This window comes from Athene cunicularia (assembly GCF_003259725.1).
Source record: "Athene cunicularia isolate RWA chromosome 1 unlocalized genomic scaffold, athCun1 chr1_part1, whole genome shotgun sequence".
Taxonomy (NCBI): domain Eukaryota; kingdom Metazoa; phylum Chordata; class Aves; order Strigiformes; family Strigidae; genus Athene; species Athene cunicularia.
This window is the reverse complement of record NW_020799091.1, coordinates 77,763,092-77,778,040: the sequence shown is the minus strand read 5'-3', so window position 1 is coordinate 77,778,040 and position 14,949 is coordinate 77,763,092. Positions and strand designations below refer to the sequence as shown.

General features: G+C 36.0%; 1 protein-coding gene across 1 annotated transcript in view; it reads right to left on the bottom strand.

Annotated features, from left to right (window-relative positions):
* Positions 1 to 814: 814 nt before the first annotated feature.
* Positions 815 to 14,949, bottom strand: part of WWC3 (WWC family member 3) — a 62,474-nt gene continuing 48,339 nt past the window's right edge. Inside the window, exons 14-22 of the mRNA XM_026846133.1 lie at positions 14,693 to 14,733; positions 11,092 to 11,315; positions 10,293 to 10,444; positions 9,409 to 9,568; positions 8,120 to 8,284; positions 6,769 to 6,861; positions 5,538 to 5,765; positions 4,677 to 4,804; positions 815 to 3,267 (exon numbers count right to left, since the gene is read on the bottom strand). Of these exons, the coding sequence (XP_026701934.1) occupies positions 3,201 to 3,267; positions 4,677 to 4,804; positions 5,538 to 5,765; positions 6,769 to 6,861; positions 8,120 to 8,284; positions 9,409 to 9,568; positions 10,293 to 10,444; positions 11,092 to 11,315; positions 14,693 to 14,733 (1,258 nt within the window). The 3' untranslated portion in view covers positions 815 to 3,200. The remainder of the gene's footprint in view (positions 3,268 to 4,676; positions 4,805 to 5,537; positions 5,766 to 6,768; positions 6,862 to 8,119; positions 8,285 to 9,408; positions 9,569 to 10,292; positions 10,445 to 11,091; positions 11,316 to 14,692; positions 14,734 to 14,949) is intronic.

Genomic DNA, 14,949 nt, shown 5'->3' with positions numbered 1-14,949 from the left:
TTACAAGAACTGCAGCAAGAAATACATATAAAACATCATTCTTACAACAGAAAACCCATACCGACATACCCATTATTTATTTTGCTGTTGATCCTAACGGCTGTGAGACAGAGACGGCTGGTATTCCAAATGACTATTTCTAGCAGACCGTTTAAAAATAACCTAAACTCTGTCATACCCTTAACACCGTGCAAATATTGGACAGAGACAGGAGTCATATGTCAGTACTATGATTTTGCCTGCGGTACTGCAGCTTAGGGTTGCAGAGAGAAACTGAGAAATATCCTTTCTGCAATTATGCAGTTTTAGTGTTTCCTTTGTGAAAGCAGCAGTAAAGTTCAGCCTAAAAAAGTTAACCAGTATTCTTCTGAGTGGCTTCCACCTTGGACTTAGTCATAAGTACGATATTACAGAACTAACAATGTCAACTTATGTCCAGTATAGATCTACAAAGTACAAAGTTCTGTTAGGGAAAAAAGTCAGTTCAATGTGTTGTCAGTGGAGCTACGCATGAATTCCAGGAACATTCCACTATGAGCCTCTAATGCAGCTGTCAGCTTATCGTGAGTGATAAGCATGTGGGAGAACATACCTGCCACTCCTTACACTCTCCATCCCTTTCAGGTCTTCAGCGTAACCTCTCTAGTATACCCGATTTCACAGATTTCCTCTCTTACTTTTATTTGAAAACTCATTACATTCACCTAAATGACAGTGTTACTCAAAATACAAAATTTCTTTATAAAAGCATCCTGAAAGTGGCAGATATAAATTTCAAAAACTGTCTTATACTTTGACATATAACAAAGTTCTATTGCTGTTTATTGCAAATTATTTTATTTTGTAGAAGAAATACTTTCAAATAATACAAAAACGACACAATCATACAGAACTGTGACAAAAACAAGAGAGATGAATACTGAATATGATAACTCATTACCACATCAAGACAGAACTCATTAACAGCAGTCAGAATCTCGGACCCACAAGATACGCTGATGACATCTCACAACGGTCACTGTTTAAAAACACCAACTGACAAAAAGGCCACCAGACATTGCCCCTTCGTTATACAGTCACAGATTCATTTAGGGTGGAAGGGAAGTCCCTACCCCAACCCCTGTTCAGAGCGGGTCCTACTGAAATCAGGATGCTCCAGTGATGTCTGTTCTTAGTTTACAGCAACTAGTTCTAGTGTCACTGCACGGTAACATTTGATCAACACTACTACGTAAGGGCCTCCGCTGAAAACTAGACACAAAATTCCGACTAACTGGTCTTTTCAAGTAATGAGCACTGAAAACCTTGCTGTCCCTAGATTTTTTTTTTGCCCAAACACTGAAAATTTCTTACATGATTTGGTTTTTATCTGCATAGTTTCTGAATACGTCTAGTTGTGCCCAAGGAACCCAATATATACCCACTGAAGCTTGCTGGCAAAAACAGACTTCAGGCTGGTTAGCATGATAAATACTATACTCCAATTTCACATATATTCCTACTTGATCTAATCACTTGATGCCTGTAATGATTATAGGCCATACTAGGAAACAGGGAACACTACCTTAAAATTAAATGTCTGCATTAATTACTCTCACTGATTGATGATTTAGGTTCACAATCTTTTTCCCTCTTTACTTTTTTGCCTCAGCTTGGACAAGTAATTCAGTTTCACTTTCAGGTTTTCCTGACCCTTGACAAGGTAACAACAGAGTATAAGTTCTTGAAACTCACAGAGAACACTTAATTTAAAAAATATTTGAAAATATTTGGATTGGTTCTGTTAAGTCCCTTTAGTTTTTGGCTACTGTTCGTTTTCATTTCCTGGCATACAAAAATCTGGAACCAATTTGTCCTTTAAATTAAGAGACAACATGATCTTCCTTCTAGGAGATTTCAGCAATTTGCAAAGTCAGTCTTGTGTTGGGCACCTCTCTTTGTAGGTAATGTATAATTAGAAAAAATATGAGAAACTCTATTATAGTAGCTTAGTAAAGAAGTATTTTTACATACTTGCAGGATGCAAGGACACAAAACTGGCATTCTCGGGAATTTAGGGTGACAGTCTTTCATTAAAACAAATGGTCACAAGTAAAATTATTTCTTTTCGGATTTTAGCTGGTCCAACTAGCAATCAAGTGAGCTGTACCTTCCAGAATTATACACCCTCCTCCTGAAAAGTGTCACTCTTCAACAGAACTTGCATGCAGTAACCTCAAAACACATCCTTTAGGATGAACTTGTGTTTAAGCACCCTTACTTAATGCAGCTGCTCTCCAAAATCAGCACATATGTACTTTCCTGAATCAGATCAGAATCTTTGAAACTGTAGGAATTAATGTAACATTCCTTTAGCAGTCTTTCCACACAGCTAGCTCACATTACTCTTTTAACTCCTTTTTTTTTTTAAACAACAAAACAAAGACCTGTCACCCTTTTCCTTCCTCCGTTTAAACTGAGAATCTAGTTAAGAATATAAAGATACTTTAGACACAACCGAAATGAAAACAATCTATTAGTGCACAGTAAGAACATGCAAATGAATTCTGCAATGTTTAACATCACTTCTAATCAGTGTTAAACACATTGCAGGTGATAATATTTTGCTATAACACAGACAGTGCTAAAGGATACAATGTACATAATAAGCTACAGATAATAAAGCTGAAAAAAGTGACAATTTTAGAACACAGTATTTTCATTTCAGGTATCAGAAACAAAACCAGCTCAATAGTTCCATTCTACTGTATGACAAATACTGAAGAACAAAATTTCAGTCTTAAAATACATCTTAAAGTAGGTATTTTCCTTCAAGGAAAAAAGGCACTATAAATAAATTACACTACAGTGAATTTGCCTGAACTCACTTTGTTTCTGTCTTCCAGCCTTTAAGTCAAATAAAACAGCATAAAAACTGTACACGCTCTTAACAGGATAGTCGATCTTTTATAAAATAAGTTGTCTTCAGAGATGTCAGTTTCACAACAAGGAAAAACCAAGCCTTGTTGCAGTCGCTATTATAAAATATATATGTATATATATTTATATATATGTTTTTGTTTACTTTTACTTTTTTTACTTTTTTTATTTTTTACAAAACGTGTATATTAGCTTTTGCACAATTTTTTTAAAGAAATGGCTAATCTAATAACTTCATTAAAATAAAAGCGATAAATACTTCATGTTTACAAAGCAACATGTCATACATCATCAGCTGGCAGAGGAGGTATGTTAATCCTTGGTCTTGTGAAAAAAGCTATCTTCTCTCTGTGATCAAAATAAGATGAAAAGGAAGTCAATTAAATACATGCCTACAGTTTTGGCTTTTTCCCCCCCTTCATACTCCAGTTAGTTAGTATTTGTTATTTATATACTGAACTGATGGTTTAGAGTACAAGAAACTTTCAAAAACTACTAAACCTCGCTGTATACTTTTGGCAACATTCCATTGAACACAATTACTACTTTTGAAGATTAAGGTGAAGCTTTCTACAACTCATTGAACATCAGAGTTGACTGTAAAAAGGTTTCACAGGACAAGCCCTCCATAAGCCCTTCTGCAATGCAAATTCACCCTTGTACATTCTGCAGTAAAGCCTACCAAGAAAAAAGGAAAAAAAAAAAAAAAAATGGCGGAGTCATCTGTTTGCTTCTTTATTGAGCAAACAGTACATGCTGTAAAGTAAGTGTCATAAGAAATGGCCGTGTGCATGAAAAGGGCAAGAACTTAAACAAGGAAGACAGCTTTTGCTTCATTTTCTGCATCTCATTGTATTCAATTCCCCATATCTTTTTACATCTTGGTAGAAAAAGCATAACCCCGCCTCTCTTATTACCAGAAGCATAAGACGTTAAACAATGCTAAAATTTCTATTCCTCCTACTTTCTCCCCACCTTTGTGAGAAAGATCTTTTTAATGTAATTCAAGCAAAAAGTGACTTTAAAGGACACACAGCTTTTCTATTTCACTTCAATATTCCCTGAAAAAAAGTTCTAAAAATCTAACCACTGGATAAACCAGTATAATGTAACACTGTGGCTGAGCTGTCCTCCACATCTATGCTGCATTTAACATTTTCTTACTGTTACTCTCGCAATAAAAATTAAAGACATTTTAATGCTGAAGTAATAAAGTCTTCCTGCGAAATGCACGCTTGTACACAAAATAAACAGCCATAAATAAAGCTAGGAGAGGACACTTACCATGTGAACACAGATGAAATAGGGGGAAAAGAAGAACCACCAAAGAAAAGGCTTCTTGAGAGAAAGCTTGAATATTATGGAGTAATTTTTAGGGAGAGAGTGTTACTAGTAATGTATATGTATTACACTAAACTATTTATGCCCACAGGCTTGCAGTGAAGAATTGACAAATCATTTGAACACGAGTGGCTAGGCTAAGCTGAAAGAATCACCTTAACTACGTTTGCACTTGAAGACTACTTTTCTTTTTTTATTATTTCATGTGTTTTAGAATTGTAACACTGCAATTTAATCTTAGCTTTGGCACTTTATACAACAAATAATTCAAAGGAAATGCAAGTGTCCAAATCAATATGCGGTTAAAAAACACTGGCTATATAGAAGACACACAGAATTTAAGCTAAATGCTTCACAGAACTTTATTCTCTCTATTGGACTGTTGCTATGCTATTTCAGTACACATTACCACTTACCTGAAAGTCTGCACCTGAATAGGCTCCTTCTGATTTTGCCCACGCAACTGGTATATTTCTTTTGACGCTTTCTTTAGCATCTTTTCAGCTGCTTGCTCTTGGTGATGTTCAAATTTGGTCTGTCTGGTCTGAAAACAAGAATATAACGCTTAAAATGGTCACGTGAATAAATAAAACACAAGAATACCCAGGTTAAAATAATGGATTCCCCCTCTCGCCACAGTAAAACCACACAAGTACTTTATCTGAAATAGCTGATCATCAAAGAACTATAAATTCAAAAGACTGACAGTGTTGTTTCAATTCTTAATACTCTTCAGACAGACATGTATTAAATTAATGAAATTTATTGCACATAAATCTGCCAAACAAGACCTTAAAACAAATTTAGGGTCACTCTTGGTCTCTGATAATCCAATGACAATTTTGTTTGTTATGCAGCTTTTGCCACTTTTTGCCTACAACTTCCTTCTCCAAGAACAGGAAAGAAGTCACATACTTAGGGAACACTCCAAATAAACTGTCAAAAATGAAACATCAAATCAGCAAGATTTCTTTCAAAGATCAGAAGAAAATTATTAAAATTCCAATACTAAATAAAACAAACCAACAAAAATCCAAACCAAGACAAAAAATGCCACTGACAAATAGTGTAGTTCTCCAGTAACTGTCCTCAAATAAATATATAGTTTGGTAATAATCAATGCAATAATTTTTACTGTGCTAACTTTAAGAATATAGAGGCAACATTCATTGTCTGAAGTTCTGTAAAAACAGCTCTTTAGACATCTTGTCACAATCAAGAAGTTTTGAAACCAGAATCTTCTAAAGATGTTGAGTGCTCATCTTGTGTTACCATACCTGCCTTTCTGCTTCCTTCAACAAGTTTCGGAATCGCTCATCCCGAAGGACCCAGTGGGGTAGATCTGTCTGTCCTCTGAGTTTGGCATCTTCCAGACGCTGTCTCAGCTCTCTTAAAACACATATCTCCTCGTTCAGCTGTCTTTGTCTAGTTCTGGATGCCTGGAGATCCAGCTCCAGGTCTAAGGATGTCCTTGCCATTAGCTCAGCCAAAGATGATCTGCAGGACTGCTGAGTTATTAGGATTCAAACAAAATGCACAATAGATTACTCTTAACATGGTATACTGGTCTATCTTTAGCTATATAAATCATAAATTTCCTGTACTTACTTCACACACAAAGTCTTTCCTGACACAAAGTTTTGGAGAGATTATTTAATATTCCACAGTGAAAGGCTAACTAGCTGTAGGGGCTTTCTGTACATTAACTTTTCAATTAATGCTTTCTACTACCTCCTTTTACAGTCTCCTTCTGGCTTATAAATGTTTAACTAATTTAAGGTTATGGACTAAGCTTTCATGTTATGATGATAATAAAAGCAATGTGATATGAAAAACTCAGAGTCACAATGTTGGAAAATACTTTACTGAGCAAGATTCCCCTTAAAGGGCTTTATTCAATATTGGTTTTAAGATATGTTCTGAATCAAAATAGGAGGCATAGCTCTCTACTTGCCTACACCAGCAAGAAATTAAATTTCCGCTGACCGGGCTAAACTGTATGCAATTCATATACAAGGCATTAACACCTTACCTGTCCTTCTCTGCCCACTTGTCCTGCAACATGCAGGGTGGCATTGGGAAAAATTCCTGAATACTTGGGTCTCAAATACTATGGTTTATTACACTGCATGGGAGGGGAGCTGGGTGTTTTACTGTCACATTCACCCACACTTCTCTGGGGCTGCACAATGCATCATAAACTAGATTTTAAAGACTTAAAGTTTACAACCAAATACAAATCCAGACCCCATTAAACTAATTTTTCTCTGCCCCACTTTTTTTTCCTCCTCAAATAATTGTTTACAACTATATTTCACCTCTCTATGTCGACCTTTTAGCTTAAAAAACTCCAAACCCAAAACACACACCCCTCCCGATTACCTTACAGAAGCCTTATACATTTCCTAAAAACATTAGAACGTACCTGTAGATATCTAAAACTTAGGCATAAAAGTACCACTGTTCCAGTAACTTGGTGAAAAGTAAAAACCAATTTCTTAGGTATACCTGCTTATACCGTAGAGTACGCCTCTCCAATGTATTCCGGACAAAAGGGGACTTCCTTGGCAGAGTTGAACTGTCACTGTCACTCCGATACAGCTGATTAGAAAAGATATTGAAAATACTGGTTGTTTACAAGGCCATCTACATTAAGAGATTAGATTTTTTTTTTCTTTTGCAATTTATTTTAAAAAACACACTGAAACACGGTCTTGTTTTAAGCAACTGATTTTTTCAGCTTTAGTTATTTATAAAAATGCACACATAACAGTGCTTATACTGTATAGTTACAATAATGCAAGAAAACTTCAAAACCACCCATATTTTATAGCTGTTTTATCAAGAATTCTACTAAATATCCAAGACAATAGAGTCTAAAAAAGGGGGAGGGGGGAGTTAAAGGCAATAATATTTCTTCCTAAAGCATTCCCTGTCATGGGCACAAACAATAAAGTCTCCCACCTTTTTCCTCCCTCTGATTTTATGTAAATGCAGATTAAGTGAGGGTGTTTAACAATCTTCCTTTTTGCACTGTCTTTGTTCTGGTGTGTGAGTGTTTTACTCACATTCCCTATACCAGAAACAGATACGGAATCCAGAAATCAAACTGAAGAATTTCAAGGGGTCCACAGATGCACTACATGCAGTGTAAATAAGACAGCAAAACCCAGAAGATCCTCAGTTTAGGAAAAATCGTAGAAGTTAAAAATCCTTTTCAAACTCAAGCTCTCAAAAGCTTATGAAAGAGTACAATTAAAGCTATGTGCATTTCACCCATATCACAAAATCAATACCAATGAACATCACAATCTGCTATTGTGAGCTTGAAAACTGTTGTGCTAATCCTTAACTACTTGCACCAGGGCACCCGGGCATCCTACGTCCCACTGTAACAAGCATCCTATGACTGACATGCACGACAGAAACCAGAGTTGTAATAATATTTATGCAGTAATTCTAAGATCATGCATTCAGTCCCCTTTCCCAAACTCTTAGGTACATGAAAGCTAAACATGGCTTCTAAGATGTTTATGTACCTCATTAGAGAGCACTGTACCTCTGCAAAATCAATCACTCTAGCCTAACAGCTAAGGTTACCAGGGAAGAGAGCTAAATATCTAATTTGTCACAGATTCTTACATTTTAAATGAAATAAATTCAGGTTTAAACTCTTAAAAGAACCAGGGGACCTCTTCCCCACTGCAATGTTTAAATTCAGTGAAAGATTATTCATTAGTATGAAGAAGTAGTGTATGTTTCTTATAAATATACTGAAGTCTTAAGAAGAAATTATCAAAAAAGTACAAAATACTTGTGTGGAGGCCCCTCCCCCTGCTTCTTTTTGAGCCTTACTCACTCTGCAAACATATTGACTTCGTGCTCCAGGAGAGAAGGTCTGGGAACGAACAATAGTGCTACTGCGAACAAAAGCAGAACCCCGTGGCCTGCGGCTAGTTCTCTCTTTTGGAAGAGTAGCAACTTCTTCAGGAAACAGATCCTCAGTGTTAGTTTCCTTATCCACCTAAAATTTCAATGAAGGAAATTTTTTTATTTTTTCCTTATTTTCTCTCTCACCAAAACCAACCAGGCATTTCAACAATATCAAAAGTAAACAATTGGCCCTGCTAGCTAGGTTCAAGTTTTAATAAGCACTGACAACAGAGGATAAATCATCTCATTCTTTAAAAAGTTTTAAAACTAGGTCATTCAAAAATGTAAGATTACCTTTCAGAAGCCTTTGCTGGAGCAGTAACAATTATGAGATGCAGTTATAACATGAATCATAGCTGCAGAGCACAAGGACTGCATTCAGGATTGGCAATTGGGCATTAATCAAGTTACTACCTGATCTCCAGCCTCAACAGAAGAAAACTGAGTCACCTTTCAATAAGGTGACTCTGAAACAAGTTAAAAAAACCTTAAAACTGCAAGTCAAATGAAGAGAAGAAACTCAACAAGAGAACTGAAAAGCTGTTGAAACAATGATACAACAAAACTAAAATATTCAGAAATACAGAATACATGCTACTCCAGCAAAGCTTCCAAACCCTAAGTTAACTCATTCCTCAGCAGGAGGTATGATCTTCCCTAAAGGCAACACAAACGGGCTTATGTTCCTTCACTTCAACAGCAGTGTGCTGATTTTGTCTTCTTCAGATTATACAAAAGACTTTAAATACATTGGTTTCAGCATGATGGTTCTGAAAATTTTAACTGTATTTATTGTAACACTGAAACAGCAATGCAAGTCGTAAAATATTAAGCTTCTTTCTTCACAATTCCTTCAAAAATTCTTATTTCTAAGAGCACTGGTCTGATCATGATCTTTCCTGTTACAATTTCAGGTCAACACAGACACTGATACAGATTAGGTGAAGGCCATAGCTTGTCTTTGAATATAAAAACCCTAATTCCATCCAGAAATAACTAGTAAGCAAACAAAAACCCCATCCCTAAAGAAGGCATTTTTAACAACTCAAAAAGCACACTGCTGTCATGAAGGCAGTGCTCATACAGGGTTGTTAATATCATTTCTGATTTTCTCTCCTGATCAATTCAGACTCAAACTCAAGGAGCAGTAGCAACACACTCTGTGTGCACCAGGCAGTGTGGTAGTTTCTGTACTGCAGTGTCTTCTCTCATTACCTTTAGTGGCGGAGGCTGCATTTTTCCAGAACTGTACTGGCCTGCTTGAGTTGCAAACATGTGTCCAGCTAATGAATCCCCGCAAAATGGCTCTGGATAAGGAGGACTAGTCTGTGTGCAATTACTGCATCCACTGTCAACAGATTCTGCTTGCCAACTCCTAAAGGCAGAACATCACAAGAATTTTGCGGGCATTAAAAAAACCTATGCAATTATGTGTCATGTTCATATAGTTCATTATCCAGGTCAGTTTATCATTTTTGAGTATTATTTCTCGAATAAAAACACAGAATCTTCAAAGGGAGTATATATCCCACTTGCATTTCTGCAGATGTTGACAAGCAAATACATTTCATGCCCTCCCCCCCCCAAATCACTTTCCCTAATTTTCTTAAAGTATATGTTCTGATCTTTATAACAATACTGAGAAAACAATACAAAACCCCCCAATGCAACTCACGTAAGAGTAGTACAACTCATGTATGAGTACTATTAATGATGAAACAGCACTGTAATAAACCCTGAAATTTTAAGCACTCCCTAAGCATTGCAGAGTGTATCTGACATTTTCCCATGTTGCCACAAAATTTTTTTTTTTAGTACAGTGTTATTGCCAACCCATTACAGTTGCCTTCGTAGCAAAGTTTGTTTGATACGATGTTTTTCCACTCCCAAATTCCAAGTCCACTAAACTCAGACAGCTATTCAAATAATGTTTTCTCCTCTATGCACATCATCTCATAATAACGGAATTTTATACCCATAACACCAACACGGAGATCTTGGAATAAGGACCTGCTGTTTCTCCTGCTGTATTTCAGACCATACCCACAGTGTAAATATCATTCGGCTGTTTGATGAGGTGTTTAAACCACTATTTTTACCTTTCTGATATGGCTTCTGCCTGATCTTCCTTTCTTTCCATCTCCAGGATTTCCTCCTCTGTGTACTCCAGTTTCACTCTCTCTTCTGCCAGCTCTCTCTCAACTGCTTCCAGCTGGGCGGTGGTCCTAGCTAACAGGGCTGTCACTGCATCCTGAAAGGTAAACTAGACTTCAAATAAAACTGTTTGAACAAGCCAATGTATTTAATGAATATTATTCAGAGAAAACAAAATAAAAACTTAGCCGTTGTATGCTCCTTAAAAAAAAAAAAAAAATCTGTCCTAAGTCAAAATGATCAAAAAAGTACGTGGTGATCCATGAATGCAACTTCTCACAGAAATGGGGTAGACTTTATCTCACTGTGAAGCATCATCCAGCAAGTTAGGTCAGAAAAGACCTCTAGAGGTCACCTAGTCTGATGTCCTGCCCAAAGCAGTGACAGCTTCACAGCCCCATCAGGTTGCCCAGGACCCAAGTCAAGGGCTGAAAAATCTCCAAGGATGGAAACGGTGCCACCTTTCTTGACAACCTCTTGAAGTACAGCAGCAGTTTTTAATGCAGTTTAGATAGTTGGACTGGAAGTGTACATACAAACATACACAGAATACTATTTCAAGCACCTGTCCAGACACGATTTAACTTTTAATTATTCTTTTTAAAGTCTAGCTCTTGCCACAAGAGCTAAATTAAGATATCAACTTCGGTACACCTCAAAACCAAACTGCACCCAAGATAAGAATCACAATCAACCACCTAGCAGGTCAACTAAAATTAAAAAATCGCTTTTTCAGAACCATGCTGTTTTAACTATAGTTACATTTCCAGAAGACCGGGGAATACTTTCTTCACACTGGTTTTTGTTCTTTGCTTTTTGGGGGTCTGAACCAGCGAAGATCTGAATGGTATACCAGTGAAGCTGCATCTCACCAGAACTCTCTGCATCAGTCAGGTTTATCTGAGCAATGCCCTGTAAACAACAAAAAGCACTGACCACAAGAGAAACATACACTGCAGGACAGATACCTTTTCATTTAAAGAGTATTTTACTTATAATGTAAAAATTCCACTTTATCAAATACTGATAGTGTCTCTTAGACAGTTTTGTTCTGATGTGTTACCATGTCTAAGATACTGAATTTCTTGCCTCTTGCTTATTAACAGGAAGGATCAGTGTAGATACTCAATTTTTCTAAGCTGAAAAATAAATTTCTGTGACTGATGTTGATATGATTGTTCCAGCTGACAGCTCTTAATATTTTATTAAAAAACCCTCTCAATTATGTAACTGAGTTCTACATTACTTAAATTAATATAACTTTAACAATATTATTTTAATCTGTTTTCTTTTGAAAGAACTATATTCTGAGATACCCTTCCATTCTCTGTCCTCCAAGGTATCTTCCAAAGAGGAAAAAAAAAAAGTTGTGTAAAACAATTTTTTTTTTGTTTTGCCTATCTATATCATAGGGTAGTCAAATGGGCCATAAAGCCATTTTTCCACTTTTTAAACCATCTTTACATATCCCAGATTCAGGTGAAAACAGGTTTAATGGAGGCTTCCCACTAGAGGTATTCCCAACTTTCAAGCAGCCCTACTCCATCAGGCAGACAGAAATTTCTGAGTAGCACTGACCTAAATGAAAAACAGCTGTGAGCAAATCCATGCTTTTTGTTTTCAATCAGTTCACTAGTTGGACCGAGTAATGATTTTATACTAGCTAGTGTTTAATTACTGCTTTTAGCTTTATCTGGCTGTCTCTACAATCTGTTAATTTCCAGCCTAATGGACCACATGGTAAAAATGTTTGCATTTGTATCACTGGAAAAAATATGTAAAAATTGCTTTCAGCTCTCACAAAACAAATAGCTGGATGCAGTGATTCTAATTGTAAAGGCAGTAGAAAATGTATACAGAAACTGCATTCAACTTAAAGCAGGTAAAGAACCAATTAATTAGAAAATATTAATAATTAAAAAAATCACTGTGTTGTTTTACCAAGGTAAATGTTCCCTGACACTCTGTTTAAACAGGTGTATAAAAGATGATGGAAAAAAGTTTTTGAGACTAATGAAATAATGTCATATCGGAATAGGGGGTTACCGAGAACGTCACTTGATGTCGGTATATTGGAAGCTATAAACAGAGATGCCTTTTATATATAGAAGAGATGTCTTATAATTATCTACTTGATCTGACGCAGTAAAAGAAACAACCATGTATCAAATACTCACACTTTTGCATCAGAGTTGGAAAATGTTTAAGACATGCTGGGTTTGGTTTTAGAGGTAGAGGGTAAAGCTGTTTTCCTGTCATCAATATGGGAAAAAACATACATTGACTCTTAAGATGTCTGACACTGCCCTAACACACTGCATTAAGCAGCTAAGAAAGCATGTCAAAGAAACTGTTACTCCGAAGTGAATGACTAACTGGTTAGAAAAATCACCAAATCCAATTAATACTTATCAGTACTGAAAGGACTAATGAATATTTCACCTCCACCTCAAGCTGTGGAGCTCACTCAAAAGGATGAAGAAACCAAGGAGGGTCTGCTAGCAGTCTGTCATGTGCCTGCTCTGATGCATTTGTTAACAACTTGGATGGTGGAAGAGTAAAAGTACTTATGAATCTTTCGGTGATGTCAAACAGAAGGATTGTAAAATTTATGAGAAAAGGATCAGAATTTTGAATTCTGTTAAAAAACTGGGCAGGTCTTCTGAAATAAATACATGAAATGCAGAAAGACAAATGTTACACTCAAGAAGAGTTCAAATAAATTAAGACCCAGGGAATAATTGGTCAGGGCTGTAAAAGATCAGAAACTGGGAGTGAAACAGTAATGCCATGTGATTGCAAGAAAGGCAATAGCATTTCTTTGATGTTTACATGAGCTAATAATGGAAAATAACAGCTCCCTTATCTCAACATTGATGAGGCCATAAGGAAAGAAATAAGCCAACTTAAGGAAGCACAGTTTCAGAAAGCTGTAGGAAAACAGAAAAAGATCTTTCAGCAAGGCAGGACATATGAATAAAAGGCTGAGGGAATGGGAAGACCATCCCACCAATTTAGGAGATTTACTTCTCTACGTAAGTGAAGTTTAGAATGATTTGCCAGCATATTTCTTTATTTATTCCCCACCCCACCCCTTCTTTGTTACATACAAATATTTGTATAACTTAGGATAAACTCCAGTCTAGCTTCTGCATTTAGGAAAGCATTAAACTGGCATAATCTAATTGAAAAGAAATCAGTCATCAAGAACTGCAGAAATATACGGATGATTAAATAGATGGAAAAAACTGTAATCTCAGTGGGGGAGATTTCAAAAGACAGAGGCCTTGTTGATAGAAGCCATCACAGCAGTTCCAAAGAGAGGTTGCAAATGGTTTCTCAGTTTTATAAAATGCTTATTTTCAATTTCCAGTAAAAGAGGGCAATGATCATGTTTAAATACATACTTCAATGCATTTACCTTAAGAAAATGCGGCATTGTTTCTTTCTTTTCGAGTAGCAGTTAACTTACCCTAAAGTATGTTATCAACTACTGTAGATAAAGATATTTCAGACAAAACTACACCAAGACTATGAAAGAAAAAATTCCTACCAACATAACATGAAGACCTATCTTTTTTTGCTAGTTCAGTAATAGCAGTTAAAATAAAAGCACCCTAAATTTAGATGCATTTGCGTCAACATAAAGATGCTTTACACTGAAACAGCTATTTAGCTTCCTAGAGGAAGAGGCTGTATCAATATAAAGCGTTTTACACCAATATATCCAGACCCTTCTTGAGAAGCTTTCTCTTTCATTATGATGTAGTACAAAAATGACAAGATTTCCTACTGCAGACAAGACCTTGGGTCCACTTCTGTCAACGTTAAGACCACTGTTTATAGAAGATGCTACCTAGTTTTAAGGGTGGACTAACAAACATGCATTCTTGAGCCAGTGTGCTCAAATAAACACCTCCTATCCACAGTCCAGCATACTACTACTTTGACAGGCTTATATAGCAACAAGGAGTTTTTATTTGTTATCTTTTTATTAGGAAACTATTTTAATGATACTAATTCATCATGCACATGCTACAATGTGATGCAGAAACAGAACCCTGGAGCCCACTGTAGTCTAAAAACTGTCAGATTAATTCTTTGGGGAAGTTTAGATATTATTTTTTTTCCCCACAATGCTTTTCTTCTAGCACTAAAATGTAGCAATGATTTTTCAACTTTCCCCAGACATTTATAAGAAAGCTTTAAATTAATAAAAAATTCTCCTTATCTACTAAATCCCATAGCAATGAATCAATTTTCAGCATGCCTCTGCAATGTAACAGTAAACTGTAGTACAGATAACATTACTTTCAACACTGCCTAAAATGCTCCAATTCTCAACCTCTATTCATTTTGCTAATCATTTCCAAGAGTTTATGTAATCTAAAATGCACATAATTCAAGTTTTTAAAAATCTCACCTTTTTTATTAACAGAACTATATTTATGTATGTGAACAAACTGACACATTAAAACGTAACTCCATCAGCACTTCTTACAGAATAATAAATTCTTCACTTCCTCTTTTGAATCTTAAAAGTTATTCCTCAAGTAACTTTAGTTTCCCATATCACATAGCTTTAAAAAAAAAAAAAAAAAA